General features: G+C 43.5%; 2 protein-coding genes across 3 annotated transcripts in view; both read right to left on the bottom strand.

Annotated features, from left to right (window-relative positions):
• Positions 1-15,644, bottom strand: part of LOC121582051 (multiple epidermal growth factor-like domains protein 9) — an 87,783-nt gene extending 72,139 nt beyond the window's left edge. The window contains exons 1-2 of one of the 2 annotated variants that reach the window (XM_041897565.2): positions 14,988-15,644; positions 5,010-5,211 (exon numbers count right to left, since the gene is read on the bottom strand). In XM_041897565.2, the coding sequence (XP_041753499.1) occupies positions 5,010-5,211; positions 14,988-15,513 (728 nt within the window). In that variant the 5' untranslated portion in view covers positions 15,514-15,644. The remainder of the gene's footprint in view (positions 1-5,009; positions 5,212-14,987) is intronic. The other variant, XM_041897566.2, reaches the window with a different exon arrangement.
• Positions 15,645-16,802: 1,158 nt separating this feature from the next.
• Positions 16,803-24,391, bottom strand: LOC121582054 (60S ribosomal protein L35). Its single transcript, XM_041897571.2, has 4 exons — positions 24,290-24,391; positions 23,414-23,550; positions 20,174-20,255; positions 16,803-17,003 (listed from the first exon to the last, which is right to left on the bottom strand). Exons 1-4 carry the CDS (start codon positions 24,290-24,292, stop codon positions 16,854-16,856), a joined length of 372 nt encoding a protein of 123 aa, XP_041753505.1. The 5' UTR covers positions 24,293-24,391; the 3' UTR covers positions 16,803-16,853.
• Between the last annotated feature and the right edge of the window lie 1,083 nt (positions 24,392-25,474).

The raw sequence follows: 25,474 nt of genomic DNA, 5'->3' as shown, positions 1-25,474 counted from the left end.
AACCCTATTGAGCTGTCGTGGGAGCAGCTTGACCGTATGGTACATAAGAAGTGCCCATCATGCCAATCCAACTTGTGGGAGGTGCTTCAGGAAGCATTGGGTGAAATCTCTTCAGATTACCTCAACAAATTGACAAATAGAATGCCAAAGATCTGCAAGGCTGTAATTGCTGCAAATGGAGGACACAAAGTTTGAAGCACACAATTATTATTTCAATTAAAAATCATTATTTCTAACCTTGTCAATGACTACATTTCCTATTCATTTTGCTATATTTCCTATTCAAACTAATTTCATGTATGTTTTCATGGAAAACAAGGACATTTCTAAGTGACCCCAAACTTTTGAACGGTAGTGTATATGTTACATGCCAACATACTATGGTGGTATTTGCATTGAGGCCATTGTAGATATGCTGCAATACTGCACACTGTAAAGCCATGTGCGTTAACCAATTGCTAAATGACCTAATTTCGAACCCCACCCCTAACACACACACACACACTTTCACTCTCTCTCCCAATTCAGAGACAGTGGGCTTTGGCTCACAGATGGTGGTCTACTGCAACCCCCATACCCCTCCTGCTTCCCAGTCCTTCCCACTTTCTTGCTTCCCTGGACGCATTTCCTCATCTGCTTGTCACATTAACACTTTACTGGGGAGGGGGACTGTCGGGGGGTTGCTAAGCAACCTCTCACATTTCCATTATGTGCCAGCACACTCCACGCCGGTATCTCTAATGAACAGTTGCCTGGTGGTCCTGGAGAGAGATCTTCCTGCTCCTAAGTCCCTCAGAGAGTTAACTCAACAGCACCAGCCACTGCATCCAGCTAAATAACATCTTCCTCAAGAGTTGTTTTCATGATTGTTTGGGGGGGGGGTTATAAAGTTAAAGGGGGATGTATTCCCCCCTGTGTTCTTGGCTCAGAGTATTAAAGTGGCTTAGGCAGGGTAACCAACATCTCATTATCAAAGTGTCAAAGCTTACTTGATTTACAACCAGAGAAAGTGGAAGATGGATCTGAATGATAGGAGATAATTGTGTGTGCAGGCATGTGTGTGTGTCTCTGCAGGCATGTGTGTGTGTCTGTTTATGAGTGTGTGTGTGTGTGTCTGCAGGCATGTATGTATGTCTGTTTATGAATGTGTGTGTGTGTGTGTGTGTGTGTGTGTGTGTGTGTGTGTGTGTGTGTGTGTGTGTGTGTGTGTGTGTGTGAGAGCGAGAGACGGATGGTGTTTATGCATGATTGTGTGAGTGTCTGTTTATATAGGTTGATTAGTCTTTATGAATGTTGCAGCAGTCGTCCCAGGTTTCAGGTCTTCCATTTCTATTGGTTCTGTCAAACCCAGGTCATTCCCATTCCATGTCAATGAACTCAGTACATCAGGAGTCGGGCTTCCAAGCCCCCCTTTTCCCACTGCAGATAGGGGAAGGGTTGCAGAAGGTACACAGTATCCAGACAGATGCCACGGCACTTTTTCATCCCTACTACACTATTGCCTGGTTGAAAAACAGAAATATCCTCCAACTCCTTTCCCGAGCCTAGGGTCCTACAAAATCCGAGATATGGAGAGAGTGGATTGAATCCAGACAAAACGGAATTCAGCAATATTAAAATATGTATCGAACTTAATAGTGAATCAACTAAATATATTGAGAATTAAATAATTTGCCCAAGTTGATCATAAGACATGAACAGAATGCATTGCAGTGATTCGTATTTCCTGCATCTTTCTGAAGAGGCAACGAGAATTCCACCTGTCTGTGTATGTGGTGCGCGTAGCAGCTACCAATTCGTGTAGCCGTTACCAATGATGCTAATGAAAAATCTTCTGGTAGATGGAAAGGCTTTCCTAAAAACCTTCTCAATTAAACTGTTAACTATAAAGTAGCCTATGCTTACCTGGCAGAATGATATCATGATTATCAATCCAGTGGATATTTGTTTTGCAAACTCTACCATCATATGTGCCCTACAAAAACACCGCTAACCAACAGCCTCTTGCTAAGTGCACACTGGAGTTAAAGGGGTAACAAGACCCAAAAATCTAAATCTTTTTCCAAAAGTGGTCTCCAGATGTGGTTTAAGCATTGTTGTAGACTTAGAAAAACTATTAAATTGGATGTTTTTATTTTTTATTTAACTAGGCAAGTCAGTTAAGAACAAATTCTTATTTACAATGATGTCCCATTTTAAAAAGTGTGATTTTGAGAGTGAAAACCTGAAGAAAAAAAGAACAAAAAGGGGGGGGGGGGGACTGGAAAACGGAAACCTGGAAAAACTAAATGGAGAAAATACAATTTGGGAGAAAAAAATAAGGATTTTATAGGGCCCTATGAACCTTTGACCAATCTGAAGTCCCTAGAAATGGCTCCAACTTGCCCCCATCTTGGGGCTGGAAGGAGAAGTTCTCAGTTGCAGTGAAAAAAGCCGGAACTGTAAAGAGGAACCATTTCAGGACAGTAAGAATACTTCACCATAAACGCTATAGTAATTTTTGCAGACACTCTTCTCCAGTTTTACCTAGTACAACAAAAATATGTTGATGAGCCAATAGACAAAAGCAACAGAGTGCGAGTGTGTGAGGGAGGGATCCCCTGGGAAACCGAGAGTACAGTAGTACTGGAGAGTACACAGTCGCTCGCTGATGGGGCAGCCAATCGATGGATACAGATACAATATGATGCAGTCTCATGTTAGAACTTTGTCTACATATTTTTCCATTCTCGTTTTCACAAAGGTTGAGCCTCGACTTTTGAGGTTTTGACTTGCACTGTACTTATATAACGTACTGCTGACTGCCTTCCCACTTTGACTGTCGGTCTGTTGCCAGTCACTATTCCACTCTGTGGTATAGTGATGTTCTGTGGTATAGTGATGTTCTGTGATGATGGTTCTGTGCAGCTCAGCCACTCTCTGGTCTCATCGACATTCCATTACAGTGCAGGCAGGTCAGCCAGGAATGTAGGAGAGTACCAATTTCAACAGTTTCCCAACTTTGTCCTCCGCTGAGGAAAGCTGAGAATTTTTCTTCTTTCACTTTGGCAGAACAGCAAGGTTACAAAAACGGTTTACTTCTGAGTTGCTGTTGCTACACAGGGACTTGCTGTTTTCTTTGGCGGGGAATGACTGAATCCTCAACTTTACTGCCATCATTGATTTTCCTAATCATGACTACAGTGGCATCTTCCGAAAGTGACACAACCTCATAACCTATTCTTTACAGGCCCTTTTCAGGCCTTTGAGATAGAACCTGAGATTGCTTGGGCAGGGAAAAGGATATGCTACGGTGTGTGTGTGGGTGTGTTTCACCTGCACTGCGGTTGCATTTCAGCAGGAATCCTAGAACATCCTCAGGAGATGAACTCACATTATATCCACAATCCATAGAGACAAAATAGGCAGCGTGAAAACGCTGACTGATGCGCTGGCATTTATAAATATAACAGCGGGAGAAGGTCACTGGAAGCACAGCAGGGAGACTGATGTCTGCCGCTGATGGCCACTCTTTCCAAACAAACTCAATATTGCACTATTTTACTGATCGATCTTTAGAGATGTCAGTAAGTCATAGACCAGGGTTCAAGCTTTAGTCTTTCATGACTACATTAACCATGTCTACATTTCATGCTACATTAACCTTGGGAGAGAAGTGTCACACGACAGTCCATCAGCAATGGGGCTATTAAGGAACAAGAACTGAAGACATAAACAGCTACTATACAGAGATCATTGAAAGAGTGTATGGTCATGGGCTTGAACACCATCTGATATTATGGTATAGTATCAATGTACAGAGTGTACACATCCATTGCACGCTCTCCCTCTGAAATACACACTTAGGCATGTACTATATGTATGAATGGTGTGTCACCCCAACTCCCCGTCACTCACACACCACAAAAAGACATGTTTGTGGGAGGGTATAAAGATTCAGGAAACTGTGTGGGGTTGGTTATGATTGTAATAGGGATCCCAGGGATAATACTAAAGGTATGTGATTCAATTAATGAGATTCTATAAGCAGTGAATGGAACTGGAACACCATTCATTCATCAGGACTGTTGGTCTTCTCTAGAATGGTGGGGTGTGTTACGCTCTAATTACAGCGTCAGAGTCCTCAGTAGTTACACTGTACACAGTTTCCCCAGTACCAATTGGATAAACAACAACCCCACAACAACCCCAAGCATGAAACTCTCAAAAATACCAACCATTGTGTCAGACTTGCAGAGAAATTAGAGTTAGAGAATTACACAGCGTCTTCTGGCTTTCAGGTGAAAAATTACAGTTGAAACCAGGCACAGAGGTCAATAGCCCCGGGACGCAATTAATGCACAGACAACTTTGGATATTTGAGGGAATATTTTCTCACACGAGTGAATAGACAGAGACGGAACTCCCTGCCTCGTAACTTTGCAGTGACGTCATTGCGCTTATTTAACCTCTACTTTACCAGGGCATGTCTTGGGGTTGAGACCTCTTCTTTGGAGTTCATAAAGCACCAAATGAAAGAAAACGGACTGAAATAGGGAGGGACTACCTGGACTTGTCCAATAAACAACACTAAATTCCGCTATCCGTTGCAAAACGTTTTCAGTTGTGTGCCCTAAAGAACACAACCCTGGGTTCAGGTGAGTGAGTCACCAGTCTAACAGGTAGAGCAGGAGCACATTAAGGACAATGTGATGTCAGATGACACACCTTTTAGTTATCATACCTGTAAAAACATCTGAGGCGTTGTCCCATGAGACCAGACTGCTCACATAAAGCAGATATTCATATTGAAAGAGATATTTCAAAGGCAGGCTATTTCAGGGGTTGGGTGTAACTGGTGGGTTCCAACCGGGGAGCTTTCACACGCTAACCCAACGTCTTCCCCATAGACTCCTCCACTACATTGGCAGTCATTCGTAAACCAAGAAGACACTGCTATGGAATGAATTCTGCCTTGTCTGGAATACCTGGTACACACTGATAACGCACAAATGAATGAAAAGTCTCACCTGTCGCAGAGGGGTCCGAGAGCACCGTAGGAGTCGCAGCTACAGGGGATGCAGCCGGTGGTGCCGTTGTTGAAGTGGGCCTCCTGGCAGTCGGCACACTGCAGCCCCATGTAGCCCAACAGGCAGACACACTGCCCTGTGCTGCGGTCACAGTTGTCCACATCCAGAGATCCCTCGCTGCTACAGTTACACAGGAACTCAGCTGGGGACAGAACAGGCAGTGGGTTATTCAGATGAGGTGTACAATCACAGGTTACTGTTCATACCACATCAAGGTGCTCTAGTGCTTGTGTGACATCACACCAAGGTGCTCTAGTGTTTGTGTGACATCACACCAAGGGGCTCTAGTGCTTGTGCGACATCACACCAAGGGGCTCTAGTGCTTGTGCGACATCACACCAAGGTGCTCTAGTGTTTGTGTGACATCACACCAAGGTGCTCTAGTGTTTGTGTGACATCACACCAAGGTGCTCCAGTGTTTGTGTGACATCACACCAAGGTGCTCCAGTGTTTGTGTGACATCACACCAAGGTGCTCTAGTGTTTGTGTGACATCACACCAAGGTGCTCTAGTGTTTGTGTGACATCACACCAAGGTGCTCTAGTGTTTGCGTGACATCACACCAAGGTGCTCTAGTGCTTGTGTGACATCACACCAAGGTGCTCCAGTGTTTGTGTGACATCACACCAAGGTGCTCCAGTGTTTGTGTGACATCACACCAAGGTGCTCCAGTGTCTGTGCGACATCACACCAAGGTGCTCCAGTGTTTGTGTGACATCACACCAAGGTGCTCTAGCGCTTGTGCGACATGTACATTCTGCCCTCAGCCAACCAATAGCTTTAAGACACTGCTGAAGTGGCTCAGTTGGTAAGAGCCAAGGTCGTGGGTTCAATCCCAGCAGGGATCATTTGGAATAATTGTCACATCACATGTCACATACTGTACAAAGAACCTATGCAAACATATTCAACATCCTAATCAGCTAATTCCCAGTATCTCTTATTATCAAGTTCCTAATTGAGAAGCCAAGGTAAATCTCTGCCAAGATACATATCAAATTGAGGTTCATCTCATTAAAAGCCTGTTTAAATATTTAAAAAGGCCTGCATTTTCAAAAATCCCCCTCAGAAGAGCCAAAAACTGGTTGATCATTATCTCTGCACTAGAGCCAGATGACCTTGATGTGCTGGGTTGTGTCGAGCAGAACTATCCTTTTTGACCCACTTCACAGAAAACAAGAGCATATTTCATTAGCAATGGGATCCGCATGATGCTTAACGATACTGACTCGCAGCCTGGACAGAGGAGATCAGAGGCAATTTGGTAGCGAGCTTTGAGACGTATTCTTCCCCTCACTCTAGCCAATTGCTTTTGCATAAAACTAAATGCCATGAAAGCCTGGAAGTTTCCAGACGCTTTGCCTTTCTTTAGACTCAGTGGTGAAAATAGCAACTTTAGAGAACACAAACAAACGATGTCCTGGAGGAAGGTACTTTGGTGAGAGGATAGCCCTAGTGTATATTTAACACTGCAGTACAGGGAAGGAGAGAATAACTGCTCAGTGAGGGAAGAAGGCCACACTGGGAGAACATTACAGTACAGAGAGGGAAAAAAGTATTTGATCCCCTGCTGATTTTGTACGTTTGCCCACTGACAAAGACATGATCAGTCTATAATTTTAATGGTAGGTTTATTTGAACAGTGAGAGACAGAATAACAACAAAAAAAATGCAGAAAAACACATGTCAAAACTGTTATAAATTGATTCGCATTTTAATGAGGGAAATAAGTATTTGACCCCTCTGCAAAACATGACTTAGTACTTGGTGGCAAAACCCTTGTTGGCAATCACAGAGGTCAGACGTTTCTTGTAGTTGGCCACCAGGTTTGCACACATCTCAGGAGGGATTTAGTCCCACTCCTCTTTGCAGATCTTCTCCAAGTCATTAAGGTTTCGACCCTGACGTTTGGCAACTCAAACCTTCAGCTCCCTCCACAGATTTTCTATGGGATTAAGGTCTGGAGACTGGCTAGGCCACTCCAGGACCTTAATGTGCATCTTCTTGAGCCACTCCTTTGTTGCCTTGGCCGTGTGTTTTGGGTCATTGTCATGCTGGAATACCCATCCACGACCCATTTTCAATGCCCTGGCTGAGGGAAGGAGGTTCTCACCCAAGATTTGACGGTACATGGCGCCGTCCATCGTCCCTTTGATGCGGTGAAGTTGTCCTGTCCCCTTAGCAGAAAAACACCCCCAAAGCATAATGTTTCCACCTCCATGTTTGACGGTGGGGATGGTGTTCTTGAGGTCATAGGCAGCATTCCTCCTCCTCCAAACACGGCGAGTTGAGTTGATGCCAAAGAACTCCATTTTGGTCTCATCTGACCACAACACTTTCACCCAGTTCTCCTCTGAATCATTCAGATGTTCATTGGCAAACTTCAGACGGGCCTGTACATGTGCTTTCTTGAGCAGGGGGACCTTGCGGGCGCTGCAGGATTTCAGTCCTTCACAGAGTAGTGTGTTACCAATTGTTTTCTTGGTGACTATGGTCCCAGCTGCCTTGAGATCATTGACAAGATCCTCCCGTGTAGTTCTGGGCTGATTCCTCACCGTTCTCATGATCATTGCAACTCCACGAGGTGAGATCTTGCATGGAGCCCCAGGCAGAGGGAGATTGACAGTTATTTTGTGTTTCTTCCATTTGCGAATAATCGCACCAACTGTTGTCACCTTCTCACCAAGCTGCTTGGCGATGGTCTTATAGCCCATTCCAGCCTTGTGTAGGTCTACAATCTTGTCCCTGACATCCTTGGAGAGCTCTTTGGTCTTGGCCATGGTGGAGAGTTTGGAATCTGATTGATTGATTGCTTCTGTGGACAGGTGTCTTTCATACAGGTAACAAGCTGAGATTAGGAGCACTCCCTTTAAGAGTGTGCTCCTAATCTCAGCTCGTTACCTGTATAAAAGACACCTGGGAGCCAGAAATCTTTCTGATTGAGAGGGGGTCAAATACTTATTTCCCTCATTAAAATGCAAATCAATTTATAACATTTTTGACATGCATTTTTCTGGATTTTTTGGTTGTTATTCTGTCTCTCACTGTTCAAATAAACCTACCATTAAAATTATAGACTGATCATGTCTTTGTCAGTGGGCAAACGTACAAAATCAGCAGGGGATCAAATACTTTTCCCCCCTCACTGTATGTCCTGGGGGAGACACTCTCTCTCTGAGGGGACTATAGGTCTATTACCCATTGTATTACAAGGTAAATGGGTAAAATGTTGCGTTTGCGGCAATCTCTGTTCAACTCTTTCATCCCCAGTTTCTTTGTGAGCACAATGCGTGTTAACTCTTTCATCCCCAGTTTCTTTGTGAGCACAATGCGTGTTAACTCTTTCATCCCCAGTTTCTTTGTGAGCACAATGCGTGTTACCGTTGTCTGCAAGTGTGTTGTTCTACTATTATTATGAATTGAATATAGTGAGTGAGTGATTCAGAGTGAAAATTGTGTATGAAGTGATCCAGATTAAATCCATGATGGATTGTTACGGCAGGTGGAATGAGTGGAGTGACCATGGCATTTGGATTGTGGATAAATCCATTGAAAAGACTGCCAACTGAAAGTGACCACAGGCATCATATTTGCACATCACAAGTGGACATATCAATGACACTTTACTTGAACCCACTGTCATCACACTAACAGGCTTGCAAAAGTATCAACCCCTTTTAAATTTGACTAAACAATAGATTTTTCCAATTCTAATTTTCTATGAAAACACTTTGAAAGTACTTTACGGATGACAACTTGCTGCTTTCTGCACATCAAAGGCATTCAAAAACAGTCATATTTTTCCTTCTCCCTCTCCTTCATCCCTGGCGATGATGAATGGTTAGCTGCATTCATTATTACATAATCAACTGAATGAATAGCAAGACACAAACAAAGGACGTCATGGACTGCAGTGACTGGGATGGCAGTTATTCTGCGATTGTAATATAATTCCGCCAGTCAGCAGCGAACATGGCCCGGTGACGCAGTGAGAAAAATAGGGATACAGCAGTCAGAAATGTAGCACCAGCTAACAGCACCGTTCGGCTGGGGAAAGAGGAGCCTCTATCAGAGGTGACCTTGTTGCCACAGAGAAGATTACACAATGTGAAAATGTACCAGTGTGCACCTTTTTCCCTCATTGCCGCAGACTGCTCAATCGTCCTGATGGTTGTAGATACAGGACCCTTGACTGACTTTACACAAGCACTTTCTCCTCCTGTCAACGGCATGGCTTTATCAGGAGGACAATGATAAAGGACGGGTTTGGAGTTCTATATAGTAAATGTGAAAGGGGTATCCTGCTCTTTATAGTGGAGAGTGATTATCATTATATAACATTGAACACAAGGCTCTTTCACTCTTCAAACAGCCACAACAGGGAGGGACTTATAAAGACCTCAAAAGCAGGGGTTGGAACCGGTTCAGGGAACAGAACCGTAAAATAGAAATTGAGGAACAGAAACAGAACAAAAGTGATTTATACGGTTCCAGAACAGAGCAGTCATTTTAAAAGCATGGGAACCAGTTAATAACGTTATTTTACGTTCCGGGCATTTTTTTCCAATCCCACAAAAAAACACAAAGCGCCTATGCAAAGCCCTCATTTGTCAGCCAGAAACGTATTCCAGTGTCTGCCCCTCTCTCCAAAGCATAGTCTGCGGTAGCTACTGATGTTACAAGCATGATTACGAAATTAGGGAGAGATTTTTAATTAGAATAGATTCACTTTTTCAATGCTAGTTAAGGATACTATAGTTATCACAGTTCACATTGGTAAGACGTGTTTTTATTTTAATTCTGGTGCCACTCTGCACACAAGCTTGTTAGCTAGATCTGGTCTAGCTCTCAAACTCTAGGCAGCATTATGTGTAACGTAATGGAACTGAGAGTCATGATCAAGGGCTCGCTCTGGTCCAACGTTAGTTAAGCCAACTCTCTGAAGTTCAAAGACATTCAAAGTTCCTTCATAGAAGCCGCTCCTCCGTAGGTATAATTCTGTGGGCCTAATTCAGATATGCATGTCATAACGAGGTCTGGTTAGGGTGAAAACGGGAGTACAATGTCCAATGAGCTTGAGGCTCTGGCATTGGAGGACGTGGACACTACCACCCGTTTTTACATTGAACATATCAAGTTCCCCATTCAGCAGTGATCTATAGGATGGAGCACGGTATGTACATTAGCACATGCAGGGACAGCACAGCGGTCACTGAAGCAGTAGGCTGGCAGTTCAGGTGGTGGCCTGGGAACTTTCATAACGAGGCCCGGTGGCTTCCCAGTGTTACGTAAGAGAGTGACTGCATGAATAGGACAAAGGAGAAAGAGGTCAGAACTAACTGTGCCTCCCACACTCCAAAGCCTGGTTCCTCTCAAAGTGTTCCCTTGTGCCCCCTGATCAAAAGAGACGTGGGCTTTGTTGTGCAAAGTATTCTTTGACCAGTGGTTCTACATTCCAATAGAATTTGACAGGAGTTACGCAACCAGCCTGAGCAGTCAGAGAGAGAGAGACATGTCGCCGCTCCTGGCAGCAGAGCCGCTGACCCCCGGAGTTTGCTGTGACACTGTCACCTTGCATTGCCCGACACTTTTGTGATCCCCCTCACAGCTTACATCACAACTGACCCTTACAGCCAGAGTAGAGAATCTCCAATCCAGCTCAGTGTGGTTTGGGTCACTTTATTGGCCTAACTGTATTCAGGAACTTGTCTTGCATCTCGAACTCTGAGTCCAAAATATGTCGAGAATATGGAATAAATCGTTGGTATTATGCAAGAATGGAACTTTGTTTTCACTTTCACTGCCTCATACAGTAGACATGAAGATACACTGCCTCATACAGTAGACATGAAGATACACTGCCTCATACAGTAGACGTGAAGATACACTGCCTCATACAGTAGACGTGAAGATACACTGCCTCATACAGTAGACATGAAGATACAAAGCCCACAGGCACTCAGCACAGACATATCAGGGAGAACAAGGGAGATTGTATACTGCAGACACTGACAGTCCCACACAGAAAAAATTAATCAGAGAAGCAAAACAGTATTGTACTGTACAAGACACTGCTGCTGTGTCCACCAAGTTTCCAGCTGGGGAGCTAGAACGGCGCTCTCCTGACCTGCGAAACTCATCAAGGGGGACCTGCCAGAGGGGCTGCCAGGAGATGCCAAGAGCAACGCTGCTGTCCTACACGCAGACCTCTGCTGAGGTCATCCCTGGCCGACTGGCCGCTCTCAGCACACTCTACAGCGGGTAGAACCATTACATATTCCCAAGGATCCACAGCGTCACAAACTTGGATTCCATTCTCCTCTGAGAGAACAAATCCTCTGGTTCAGCACAATTTCTGACCCTAAGAAGACACACGTTCCGTTTATCTGTCATCACACTGCTTGTTTAGAGTTTTAAAAAAATGTTGATTCATATCCTAAAGGAGATCATTCTTCTCACAGTAATAGTTTAAAACAAGACAAACAAAGGTCATAAACTGAAAAGGCCAGATAAACACAATAGCGGACAAGAAGACAGACACAGTAGACAAATGGAGCAGTTTAGTGTGTTTATGGCAAGAGGGATGTCCAAGGGGCTACTCTAGAGTCTAGCTGCAGGTCGAGGGAAGTTTTACCAAGCAACCAATACTAGTGTAACGGGTGGTCAGGGTCAGAGGTTACCATGAATCCTTTTCAAGTAAGGCACACCGTATGGCTTCCCAACGTCTAGGTAGAGCGAGGGGAAACCTAATCTTACTGCAGCTGTGCGACATTATGGCAGATTCAGCAACGGCACCGTGTTTATTTTTTATTTTACCCATATTTTACCAGGTTGACTGAGAACACATTCTCATTTACAGCAATGACCTGGGTAAGAAAAGGGGGGATGAATGAGCCAATTGGAAGCTGTGTGGGATTCTTGTTTTTGTGGCACTGCCTCTCGGTAGCCTCAATCTACCCCCGTACGACAGAATGAGGCATATCTGTGGTGTGATAACGGCGACAAGGTCAGATGCTTTTTCATCTGACCAGGACGCCCTGAAGGCTTGGCTATCGATCAAATACAGCCCCATTACAGTAGCCCTCTAGTTACTGCCCATTGGGTCCCTGTGCATGGGACAGGGAACAAATCAAAAACCAGGGGAAATGAATCCCCCGCGTAGCTGCAGTGGTAGTCCATCTACTGTACCACAAAAGCGAGTCTACAACTCCACTCCAACCACGTCTTGAACGAAACGTAGACACAATAAAGAACTACATGCAGAGGTAATACTGTGTTTGCGGGAGTTCTCATTTTCCGCCCAATGAAATCCACTCCTACCTCAACCAATAAAGCACAGTAAAACTTGTAATGAGGGGTGTGTGCTCAGTCCCCTCCTGTACTCCCTGTTCACCCATGACTGCATGGCCAGGCACGATTCCAACACCATCATTAAGTTTGCCGACGACACAACAGTGGTAGGCCTGATCACCGACAACGATGAGACAGCCTATAGGGAGGAGGTCAGAGACCAGGCCGTGTGGTGCCAGGATAACAACCTCTCCCTCAACGTGCACAAGACAAAGGAGATGATTGTGGACTACAGGGAAAAAAAAGAAGAGGACTCAGCACGCCCCCATTCTCATCGATGGGGCTGTAGTGGAACAGGTCGAGAGCTTCAAGTTCCTTGGTGACCACATCACCAACACACTATCATGGTCCAAACACACCAAGACAGTCGTGAAGAGGGCACGACAAAGCCTATTCCCCCTCAGGAGACTGAAAAGATTTGGCATGGGTCCTCAGATCCTCAAAAAGTTATACAGCTGCACCATCGAGAGCATCCTGACTGGTTGCATCACCGCCTGGTATGGCAACTGCTCGGCCTCCGACCGCAAGGCACTACAGAGGGTATTGCGTACGGCCCAGTACATCACAGGGGCCAAGCTTCCTGCCATCCAGGACCTCTATACCAGGCGGTGTCAGAGGAAGGCCCTAAAAATTGTCAAAGACTCCGGCCACCCTAGTCATAGACTGTTCTCTCTGCTACCGCACGGCAAGTGGTACCGGAGCGCCAAGTCTAGGTCCAAAAGGCTTCTACCCCCAAGCCATAAGACTCCTGAACAGCTAATCATGGCTACCCGGACTATTTGCACTGTCCCCCCACCCCCCTCTTTTACGCTGCTGCTACTCTGTTTATTATTTATGCATAGTCACTTTAACTCTACCCACATGTACATATTACCTCGACTAGCCGGTGCCCCCGCACATTGACTCTGTACCGGTACCCCCCTGTATATAGCCTCCCTACTGTTATTTTATTTTACTGCTGCTCTTTAGTTATTTGCTTTTATTTTTTTACTTAACACTTATTTTATTTTACTTTTTCTTTAAAAAAAACTGCATTGTTGGTTAAGGGCTTGTAAGTAAGCATTTCACTGTAATGTCTACACCTGTTGTATTCGGCGCATGTGGCAAATAAAATTTGATTTGATTTGAGAGTTACTCTACTATGAGCTTCCACGATTATTTAATGCAATCATCAGATAGTATGCCTAGGGACTAGAAGAACTCACACTGCTTCTAAAGACCTCATCATCTCAAGGCATCTCTGTTCTCTCAGTAGACATTTGAAAGAGAAAATGGTCAAGATGGAAACATTTATTACAAAAGAATAAGCAGAGTTTGACAGTGAGACGAGTTAAAAGACCACACAACCAGACAAAACTGATTAAATAGTTCTATACTAGGGGGAGACCACAGAGAGGGGCAACATGGGCTGACAGGCAGCGCTGTGACAAACATCTCCTGGATCTAGGAGTCTGCAATCCTTGCCATCACAAACTCATTAGCACAAAGTAAATCAGAGCCAAACCACAATGTCTGTCAGGGCTTGGCAGGGGCTGTGGGGAGCATTGGGGATACTATCCAACCAGGTGCAGAGAAACCGGCCCCTTTCAGCTGCACCGAAGCGTGGTAAGAAAGGATAGGGATTTCTGAATGTGAAGCAGGGCACGTTCGATGTCACCTACGCTGTGACTTACAATCTCACTCCACACATGACGATCACAGGCTTATCAGTTCATGTTCATGTCACTCCCACAGACCTGCCATCATCTGTGACTTCCTCCCAATGTTACTATATTTTGACACAAAACAACTACACAAAAACGAAGGTAGCCAGAAACATCTGACAAATGCCTATATTCCAGACTGGATAGATATACCTGTAGGGAGTGTGACATACGAGTTATTGTGTTGAGTAGGGGTGTATACATGTGGCAAGACAATGACATTCCCAAAAATATATATATTTGATTCATATCAGAATTAACATTTTAGTCATTTAGCAGACGCTCTTATCCAGAGCGACTTACAGTTAGTGAGTGCATACCTTTTTCATATTGGCCCCCGTGGGAATCGAACCCACAACCCTGGCGTTGCAAACGCCATGCTCTACCAACTGAGCTACACGGGACCCCAATTAACCGATACAGTTTACCGATTCGATAGTCTTTTTGCTCAGTTATTTTTTCCCAAAACCTGTAACTTTCAAGACCCTGATGCGTGCAGATGATTTGTAGAATGTGTTAGAGCAGGGTTGGAACAAAACCCTGTAATCTGTAGCTCCCCAGGAGTAGGGTGGGCTAATGTATTATATTTTACCTGACACCTACCTGATGGACATTCAAAGATAGTTAACATACATTTGCCATCGCCTTTTCTGACTTGTGTAACTGGAAAAGGGTCATGTGTCTTGAGACAAATGGCAGTGACCGTGCACTGCCTCGTTTCTCGTTGCTTTTTTAAATAAATATTTTATTTCATGCAATATTTCATACTACGAGGTATTTGGACATGAAAATAATCCTGTTTCAAAATAAATGTCAACATCCTACTGTATTTCAATTTCCAAAACTGGGTAGAGCAGAGACTTACTTTGTTGCCTGTCAGTGGTGGGGACAGGTGGAGGTTGCGAGGTGGGCAAATAATTTGTCTTTGTTTCGGGAGCCCTCGATGTAGAAATTGTTGAAGCAGTTAGTGTTGTAGTTCGAATTATTCCTATGTAAATTGTCGGCGTTATGTCGGCTGTACCATCATTGTTTTTTACAGAGGAATCCTTAGATATGGACTCACTTATGGTGGTCTTTGCTGTTCGGGTCAACTTGTGCGTTCGGTAAGATTTAGTGGTTTTACCTGTAATCCTGTTTGCCGACGTGGTCGCGGTAGAAACTGGGGAGAGCGCTGAAATTGTGGACAACCTCACACTGTCCTCGGGTAAATAGTTTGGCATGGTAGTGCCGAGCTGCCCGAGTGTGATTTCGGACATGGCAGGTTGCTTTGATACAGACAGTTCATTGTTGTAGGAGGCGCGCGGTGCAGTACGATATAACCCAGCTGTCAATGAAAACAAAAGTAATTCCAGCATCGTTGACCTAAACATAGTTCTCAGTTCACACTTCATGTTCTTTCAACTCCCCACGTAAAAGTCAGAACAATTCCAACAAAACAGCACTTGAAATCAGTGCACCCGTGCGCCCAGCACTGGTTCTGCTGCCACAACTGTTTCCTCACGCTTACAACCAGCTCGAGTTCTACTATCGGTCGCACCAACGAGACAATGAGGCAATATGATTGACAAGCGCTCCAACCAATGCAGAGAGCCCTATTAAGAGTTGTACTTTTTAGATTTTCTTTATCATTTATTGCATACCTAAACATTTCACACTTAGTTATTTTACAGAGTGCTCTACTCTAGCCTAGAGAGCCCGAGAACAAACTGCAAAACATTAAAACATGTTAATTAATCAAAATTCAGCTGAATACATAACACGGGTTTTGGTTGATTTAGTAACGAATCAATTAAGTTTTCCAACATTTATTAAAAGCCTGTTCATGATTGACTTCATGACATATGGTTTTATTGAAGTGTCCATTACATGGGAACCAAGAGCACCATCTGGTGACGACACATCGAAACCAAAGGTCAGGACCTACTCCTAAACTCAATATTGGAAATATTTCACCTAAAAGCTCATTTATGTTTCATCTGAAAGTGTGGTCGGTGGCGCCGTATGCGGAGCCTCCAGGCGCATGCAGAGGCCAAATTGAGCTCTGTACCGCATCGCTGTGCGCTGCCCAAATATTGTAACAATGCGGAGGGCTCGATATAGCTCTGCATTGACATGATTGGTTGACGGTAGGTGGGGGCGGGTGGTCCAGTATAAACACAAACTCACTTCCTTGACAACCGCTCTCCGAAGCGCAACAACTATAAATGCCCTGACTTCTGCAGAGGCCTCATCGCAGTAAATGCCATATGGCTCGTAGACGGCAGATTGACCATGCAAAGCCTTTTAGCCTATCAAGATAGCAAGGTGAAACAACAACCATATTGCTTATACCTGTACCATTATTTTTTGCAGCTTCAAAATCTGAAATGCCTAACTTAGTAGTAGTGACAAAAGGTTGTTTCTGGATAAGATCATAGTCAACTTTTATACACCAGTCCATAGTTTTAGATCAAATGATGGAGAATGAAGAGAGCATACTTCACAGCCAAGGGGAGGGAATGAGGTCACAGCATTTTATTTCATCATTTTCCCCATGTCGTTTCCCTTGTTTTGTTTGTCACATCTTAACGCTGTGTAAATTTTTTCCAATTGTTAAAAGACAAACAATACTGTTAAAAAATAAGCTGTTCCCTTGGGATTCTCTGACAGATTTAATTCAAACACTTACAAGACAAAGTTATATTTTTTCCTGTGAAAGGTAATTTATTTTCAATATAAAAAAGGTACAGACTCAAGCCTTGACAGCGAACTTGCGAATAGTGTACAAGCGTGATTTCCTCTGCATCTTTTTGGTCATCAGACTCTCCTCATGTTTGTTCAGCCGCCTGCGGATGGCGCGGGTCTTCCTGGGCCTCAGATCCAGGGGCTTGTACTTCTTACCCTGCAAAATAAGCAAAAAAGTGTAGGGGTGAGGAGTTGGTAGGGGTGAGGAGTTGGTAGGGGTGAGGAGTTGGTAGGGGTGAGGGGCTGGTAGGGGTGAGGGGCTGGTAGGGGTGAGGGGCTGGTAGGGGTGAGGGGCTGGTAGGGGTGAGGGGCTGGTAGGGGTGAGGGAGTTGGTAGGGGTGAGGAGTTGGTAGGGGTGAGGAGTTGGTAGGGGTGAGGGGCTGGTAGGGGTGAGGGGCTGGTAGGGGTGAGGGGCTGGTAGGGGTGAGGGGCTGGTAGGGGTGAGGGGCTGGTAGGGGTGAGGGGCTGGTAGGGGTGAGGAGTTGGTAGGGGTGAGGGGCTGGTAGGGGTGAGGAGTTGGTAGGGGTGAGGAGTTGGTAGGGGTGAGGAGTTGGTAGGGGTGAGGAGTTGGTAGGGGTGAGGGGCTGGTAGGGGTGAGGAGTTGGTAGGGGTGAGGAGTTGGTAGGGGTGAGGAGTTGGTAGGGGTGAGGAGTTGGTAGGGGTGAGGAGTTGGTAGGGGTGAGGAGTTGGTAGGGGTGAGGAGTTGGTAGGGGTGAGGAGTTGGTAGGGGTGAGGAGTTGGTAGGGGTGAGGGGCTGGTTTGGGATTCAGCAATGCAGTGTTTGATCCAGGCTGTATGTGCCATTCTGCAAATGATCCCCAGGTCTTGGAACCCATAACCAATTCCAGCGCTAGCTAGCCAACTTCATTTATTTATTGGGGCTAGGGCTGTGGTGGTCACGAAATTTCGTCAGCTGGTGATTGTCAAGCAAATAACTGTCGGTCTCACGGAAATTGACCGTTCATTAACATAAACACATTTCATCTCCTGACTTCCACACATAGCCTACAAGCAACTGATGCAGACCTTTGGAACATCTACATTTTAAAAAGTCTAATAAATCCATGTAATATAGCCTACACCTTCACAATAAATCCATTATTTATTTTAGACAGGTCTAAAGAAGCATGATATGAAGAAAATGTAGTCTATTTCAGAAGAACAGAATAGCATACTCTGAGTTGTCCTGATCTGGCTATGTCAATTGGCTGTGGGCTACAGTAGTTAATTTAGCAGACAACATTTGCTTAGAATTCCGTGGCATTATTTTATAGTATGAAGAATACAATTGAACAAAGCTGAAAATATATTTTCTCCAAACGATGAGGGAGTGCGCACATGTGGCTATTCTGTGTTGAGCGGTTAACAAAAATAGTTATTCCTATATGCTTAATTTTGAGACCTAACTTTAGTTCTACAAATGTTGGGCTATATATGTTTTGATTTTTAATACATTTTAAGGCTGTATGATGCGACTAATGATGATTTGAAAAAAGTAGAAAGGCATGAGCTCTGCTTTGTTTTTTGCGCAGGCCATACACACTACATCAGCCACTCATTCACAATTTGACAAGCACTTGATAATGCCTAGAATTTCACGGCGGCATCCCCTTTGTGTGACCGTAATGCACCCTAAAAAAATCCATGCCTTTTGCAGCCAGTGGCCGTTATGCCCTTCTCCCTGAGTGCTGCGCGCTCCGAATCACCTCTCACTCACATGGCTCTCTATCACGTGATCAGGTCTTTCTCCCAGGCTAGAAGTGAAGACACACATCGGGGACGCGTCCTTATCCAATTCCAAGGTGCATATTGAAGATATTGGAAGAACTGTCCACATTTACTTTTCGTCAGCCAACTAGATGAGTAGGCCTAACGAACAGCAAAAGCACTACTAGCCTATGTCAAGCTACTATCCCCCGTAGTACAAAAGTCGACCTATTCTATCGCAAATTATTTCAACCACTCGCATCTAAAAAAATAAAACTTTCTTACGCAACAGATCAGACCGTTTAGCTTAAAATGTTGATCAACTATTAGGCTACTTCTTAACATTATAAGCGCAGCAATACGCACATGGTAGTAGGCTATAAGCGCGAATGTACCATTAGCGGAAAACACCATTATCAAAAGTGACCCCAAATGCAATTATGCATGTAATGCTTTTATTATAAAGGTGCATTTTTATGGTGAAAATGATCTTCCCCAAACTTGAAACTCACGCGCTGCTTATGTATGCCAGTTAGGCTCTACACCCATTGTAAAGCAGATTAATGTGCTTCATTTTAAGAAGTTATTTGGCCACTTTAGTTGTGATGCAAACCTTATCAAAACATATAGACCTATGGGCTAGGCTACATGAGGTGTGCAACTATGATTCAAAACAGTCACAAAAAAAAAGGCATTGTTTCTTATGCTGGGCATCATTCACAAGTGATATGCTAATATTGTCACCCATCAGACTATTCTTGATTTAATCTTTACATATACTAAATAATATGTGAAATTTGTTTTCATTTAGAATGGACCATTATCATGCACCTGTATAGAAACAGGGGCAGCGGGAAAAAATAAATGTCATCTATGCAGTTAAATAGCGAATGGAGGACACTTTTCCCGTGGTTCATTTTCATGCTAGCCAGGTAGGCTATACTCCTGTTGTAAAGACAAGCAATGTGCTTAATATTAGGAAAGTTGAGAAATAAATATAGTAAGCCTAGCCTATAGAAACCTGATGGGATCCTCCTCTTTTTAGTAGAGGCCATCTCACGCAATTGCATAGCCTATAGAAATGTTGTGCAACATGAGCTCATGGGCTCTCATGAAGTGTTGGATTAGATTTTTGATCACATTTGCATTGATGTCAGAGTGATTAGAGGGACAATATAGTGCTGAGTACCAGGCAGTTAGCAAGTTTGGTAGGCTACTAATGACCAGCAGCAGCATCAGAGCTTGGAGAAGCCTAATTACCATGACTAAATGGTCACGTGGAATTTGACTGCCTTCATGACTCGTGACCGCCGGTGTGGCGTTAATACGGTCACCGCAACAGCCCTACTTGGGGAAGAAGTGGCTGGATTTGAACTAGCGGAAATTCCACTTTCGATAATTCAGCAAAATAATAATTGACGCTAATGCACCAAATAAAGATTTGTGAAAATAATCTGTAACGCTGATGCACCAAATCCGTGATGACAATTAGAACTCAGTATTGCTAGTGACCTCACGATACTATACCATCATGACGCATAGATATTGCGATTCTATACTATAAAATCCTATAACTTAAATCCATGAAGCCAGCAACAAAGTTTTAAATAAAAGGCCTACCTTGTAGAATTTCCTCAGGTTCTCCTTCTGGGTCTGGTTGACGACTGTCAGGACTCTGGCAATGGACTTCCGAACGACACGGCTGAAATAAAGGTGGGAATGAGTGAATTACATGAAACATTGCACTTTCAACATATTATTGAAAACAGCTTAAAGGTAGACTCCGCAATATGACGTAGATGCAAAAAGTAAACAGCATAGTGGGTCAATTTCTAGTGGTTGAATTTCCGCAACTAAGTGCGTTGAAGCACGATGCTCAGCTTCTCCTGTTGCTCCCACGCTGTAAGAGCGTGAAGCAAACCCATGCACATGAGCAGATACTGTGTGCGACTGTGTGAAAGCAAAGTCTTGAATCTTGCGCATCTCAATATCTGCGGTGCTGCTCGTGGCAACTAATGACATATTGCTATTTACCGCGTTTTAATTGTATCTTTCAAATTGGACAGATAAGACGTAGGGAAATGTACAATTGCTTTTCTGCCATATATCAATGTCAAACAATGCGCAGTATATGCAAGTCGAACATGTTTTTCTCGAACTGGCCATATTGTAATGTTATCTGTCAACTCAGACTTGATTTTCACGATCAAATAATATTCATAAGCAGGGGTGAAAGTAAGGCGCTACGGTCCGGTACCGCGAAAAAATAAATAGTTGGGGTACGCCGTACCGGTAAAACACGAGCGTATCACAATAATTAAAACAAAATGTCAAGAAAACTGTAGGCTATAACACCACTTTTTATCATTACCGCATGTCAAAGGCATGAAAAACTTGCTAATTAACTTGAAAACGGGTGGTATAGCCTACATTCCAAAATGCGATGTGGTTCGACCAGAACACTGACATTTTTGGCAAGGCAGAGATGAATGGCAGACACAGAGATGAGGACAGCAGTGGACGCATAAATGCTAACCTAATGACAATCGCCAAATGTCATGACACTTTTTGGTGATTTGTGTAACAGATATCGCTTTCCATTCACCACTGTTTGCAGGCTGGAAATATGTTGCGAGTGGATGAACATCTGCAGGTTGCCTAGTAAAGGATTATTTTGAAGTGATTGTCTGACAATCAGATGAAAACATAATGACTGGTTGTGTTTATGCCACAATAAAAAGGTAATACATTTAACAAAAGTTAAAGATGCACTATGCAGAAAACACTCCGCCATTTCCTGGTTGCTAAAATTCTAAAAGTTCACCTAATTACAGTTTGTGACAAAACAAGCACGTGGTCAAAAGTTTTGAGAATGACAAGTATTGGTCTCCACAAAGTTTGCTGCTTCAGTGTTCTTAGATCTTTATGTCAGTAGTTACTATGGTACACTGAAGTATAATTACAAGTATTCCATAAGTGTCAAATGCTTTCATTGACAATGACATTCAGTTTATGCAAAGAGTCACCCTGGCATGCTGTCAATTAACTTCTGGGCCACATCCTGACTGATGGCAGCCCATTCTTGCATAATCAATGCTTGGAGTTTGTCAGAAGTTGTGGGTTTTTGTTTGTCCACCCACCTCTTGAGGATCGACCACAAGTTCTCAATGGGATTAAGGTCTAGGGAGTTTCCTGGCCATGGACCCAAAATGTCAATGTTTTGTTCCCCAAGCCACTTAGTTCTCTAAAATGACATTGGAGATGGCTTATGGTAGAGAAATGAACATTAAATTATCTGGCAAAAGCTCTGGTGGACATTCCTGCAGTCAGCATGCCATTTGCACACTCCCTCAACTTGAGACATCTGTGGCATTTTATTGTGTGACAAAACTGCACATTTTAGAGTGGCCTTTTATTGTCCCCAGTACAAGGTACACCTGTGCAATGATCATGCTGTTTAATCAGCTTCTTGAAATGCGACACCTGTCAGGTGGATGGATTATCTTGGCAAAGGAGAAATGCTCACTTACAAGGATGTAAACAAATTTCTGCACGAAATAATGTTTTTGTGAGTATGGAACATTTCTGGGATCTTTTATTTCATCTCATGAAACATGGAACCAATACTTTACACGTTGCACATATATTTCTGTTCACTGTATATGTAATTCTATGATTAAGCGTGCGTACACAAGAGGTCCCGTCCCGGGAAGAAGTTAAATCTACTTTCACCCATGCTCATAAGATACATTAGTTCCCTTTAAAATGCTCAAATGAAGGTTGTTGAAAAACCTTCAGGGCCGGGTTTCCCGAGATTACTTCATTCTAAGGTCAACAGGCTACATATGCCTCCATATTTCAATAACATTGAATTCAATTTCAGTTTAAATACAATTGAGTTCTATTTTGCTATTGCGGCCTAGTAATTTTGCCTCAATATATTTCCCGTGTAACAACAATGCGCGCAATGATGTGACAATTATGATTTAGTGCATTATTATAGGCTACCACATTAGAATAAACCACCTCAATATTTGCAGCCATAGGTGATAGTCTCTCTAGGAGCTGATCCGACGTCAGTAGTGTGTATGACTACTTATGTTAGGCCCTCCTGTAGCTCACTTGGTAGAGTATGGCGCTTGCAACGGGGGGCCAGTATGAAAAATGTATGAACTCACTAACTGTAAGTCGCTCTGGATAGGAGCGTCTGCTAAATGACTAAAATGTAAGAACTTGAATAGAGAAAGCTGATCCGAGAGCAGCACTTCCTTATCAGTATCGACACATGCTCCAAAGACCCACTTAGTGAACATTCTCTCTACGCTGAGTTTTGGGAAACGCATGTGATATCGTCGGCCGTTTTAGGAACGATGCATCGCTGAACACGCTTATTTCTATCGCTATCTGGAAACCCAGAACCAGGTCAACAGGATAGACAGTCCATTACCTGAGATTTCAGGTTCTACCAGGGGCGGCAGGTAGCCTAGTGGTTAAGAGCATTGGGCCAGTAACTGGTTCGAGGGTAGAGCGCATAATGATCCTATGAAGTGCGCTGTTGTGATCTCACTTAGCCCACCTGCACCCTCCCAGAAATGTGTGTATTGAGAACCCATAGACGTCAAGCGTGGTGAATTGGACACAGTAATGTACATCTGTGAGCATTCCATCTTAACTCCTGCCATTGTTGTCCAAAGGTGAGGAAATGCTCATATAGGTGCAGTTGCGTTTGTTTACATTCACCTTATGCCTGCTTTTAATGACGCCACTAACACTTCTGCGTATGACCCGTCTGCAAAACATTGTGGGAGGAAAGGTGAAATGAACTGTTAGCCAGTGCGAGTGATTTTAAACAATACTCACATCTTGGACAGTTTGGATGCAGCACCACCCGTAACCTTGGCAACACGGAGCTGAGATAGTTCCACCTTGAGGTCTTCAAGTTGCTTAAGGAGCTCCTCCTTCTTCTTACCCCGCAGGTCTCGGGCCTTGATTTTTGCCTAAAAAATTATAATTGATAAACAAAACGTTCATTAGGACGGTAGTGCTTTACTGATGACTTCAGACTAACATGGAATATTTGCAATCTGCCTAATCATACAGATCTAACAGGATATCTACAATAACATTTTTAATTTCTCTGATTCAAGTGAATGACAATGTTCACCCTACAGGGAAAACCAAAACACACAACCATGGCCTCCTAGAAATGATGACCATGTCCTAGGCTACTTAAATTAGGATTGAGGATGGTTCAGGCAAGATGCCCATACAAACATATTTACTTGATAAACATCCAAAACCCTAAACCATGAAATGCAGCACTAACAAACAACCCCAAAGAAAGTTGTGGTCTGACAAGTGCTTAATTATATAAATGCCTCTAAATACTTCACACCAGACAACACATTTGCAAGGTCTAACTAGCGACTAATAAAAACTTCAATTGACAACCAACTAACTACACTAGGTGAGATAAAAGTTACCTAGTTGACAGTCAGTGTCATTCATTTGCCTGTCTCTCGTAATGTAAACCTGACCATCTGAGGGGGGTTAGCCCCAAAAATGTACCACGGATTCTAGACATTCTAATCAGCGAATACGAAGACAGCCTCAATCACAAATTCATCACACGAAGCCCAGAGATGTGTGTCAACAATTTTATAAACGTTACTATACAAAAATTGCCTGAATGACGGAAGATTGTGTTAGATTGAGTTATTGTCGATTATTGCTTACCATCGTCGTCGCTGATACCTCACCAAAAGGAAGTTGAGGGGCTAGGTAGGAACATCTACCGGGTTATTATCGACCAATCAGAATCTTCGTAATCCTGACAAGAACTGGTATCAGTTAGATTTCCGGTTTCAAAATAAAATCTCCCAGTAAAAAAAGAAGCATAGTAGGATAAGTGATGGACATCTTTTTAGCAGTTTTGTTGTACAGTAAGTAGTATTGTAATAGTTAATGCATTTTTTGGGGAAATCAAAACAAAATAATTTCAGCTGTATGTGATTGAAATATTGGTACAACTTGGTGCACATTTAGCATTAATTTAGAACATGTTGAACGCATTAATAAATTAAAATGTGTTATAATATGTTAATATTCACAGTGAACATTCAAGCTTTATTCACAGTGAACATTAAAACGGCATTAAGTAAATATCTCACACATATATAGCTATATAATAACCAATAAATGTTTAGACCAAAAATGAACCATAGGGATGTCTGTCAAATAACACACTGTGGTACTCCATAACATATTCACAGCATGATTAATGAAATTGGCCTGAGCACGGAGCTGCGCCAAATCGGCAAGGAGCAAAGTGTTGTAACTGTGGTGGAGAACATGAGGTGACATCCCTGGAATGCCCGAGTTGGGCGAAAGAGACTGAGGTCGCCAAAATCAGGGCAGTTGAGAGTTTCCTATGCGGAGGCTGTCAAAAGGGTAGAAAGATTATCTCTGAAGGCCCCTTGGTAGTGAATCACCAGCATGTCCCAGAAATCTTAAGAAAGTGTATTTTGTGTATTTTATAGCGATGGTGGTAAACGGCACTGCACAAGTTGAACAGAAGTGAAGAAAGATCGACATCATTGTTTCTGCACCTGAAATATTTCTGCGATTAAAAGATTTCACATCTGAGGAGCAACATGGACTACTTACAGTTAACAGACGCTCTTATCAAGAGTGACTTACAATAGTCAGTACATACAATTTCGTACTTTCCTTTTAGTACTAGGCCCCCGTGGGAATCGCACCCACAACCCTGGCGTTGCAAGCACCATGCTCCACCAACTGAGCCACACTGTCTCCTGCGGTCCCACCATCTGAGGCCTCAGAGGCTAAGCAGGGTATTTTTTTATTCATTTAGCAGACGCACTTATCCAGGAGCAATTAGGGTTAAGTGCCTTGCTCAAG

The sequence above is a fragment of the Coregonus clupeaformis genome, chromosome 15 (assembly GCF_020615455.1).
Source record: "Coregonus clupeaformis isolate EN_2021a chromosome 15, ASM2061545v1, whole genome shotgun sequence".
Classification (NCBI taxonomy): domain Eukaryota; kingdom Metazoa; phylum Chordata; class Actinopteri; order Salmoniformes; family Salmonidae; genus Coregonus; species Coregonus clupeaformis.
Note: the sequence above shows the minus strand (reverse complement) of the source record. Positions and strands in the feature narration are given on the sequence as shown.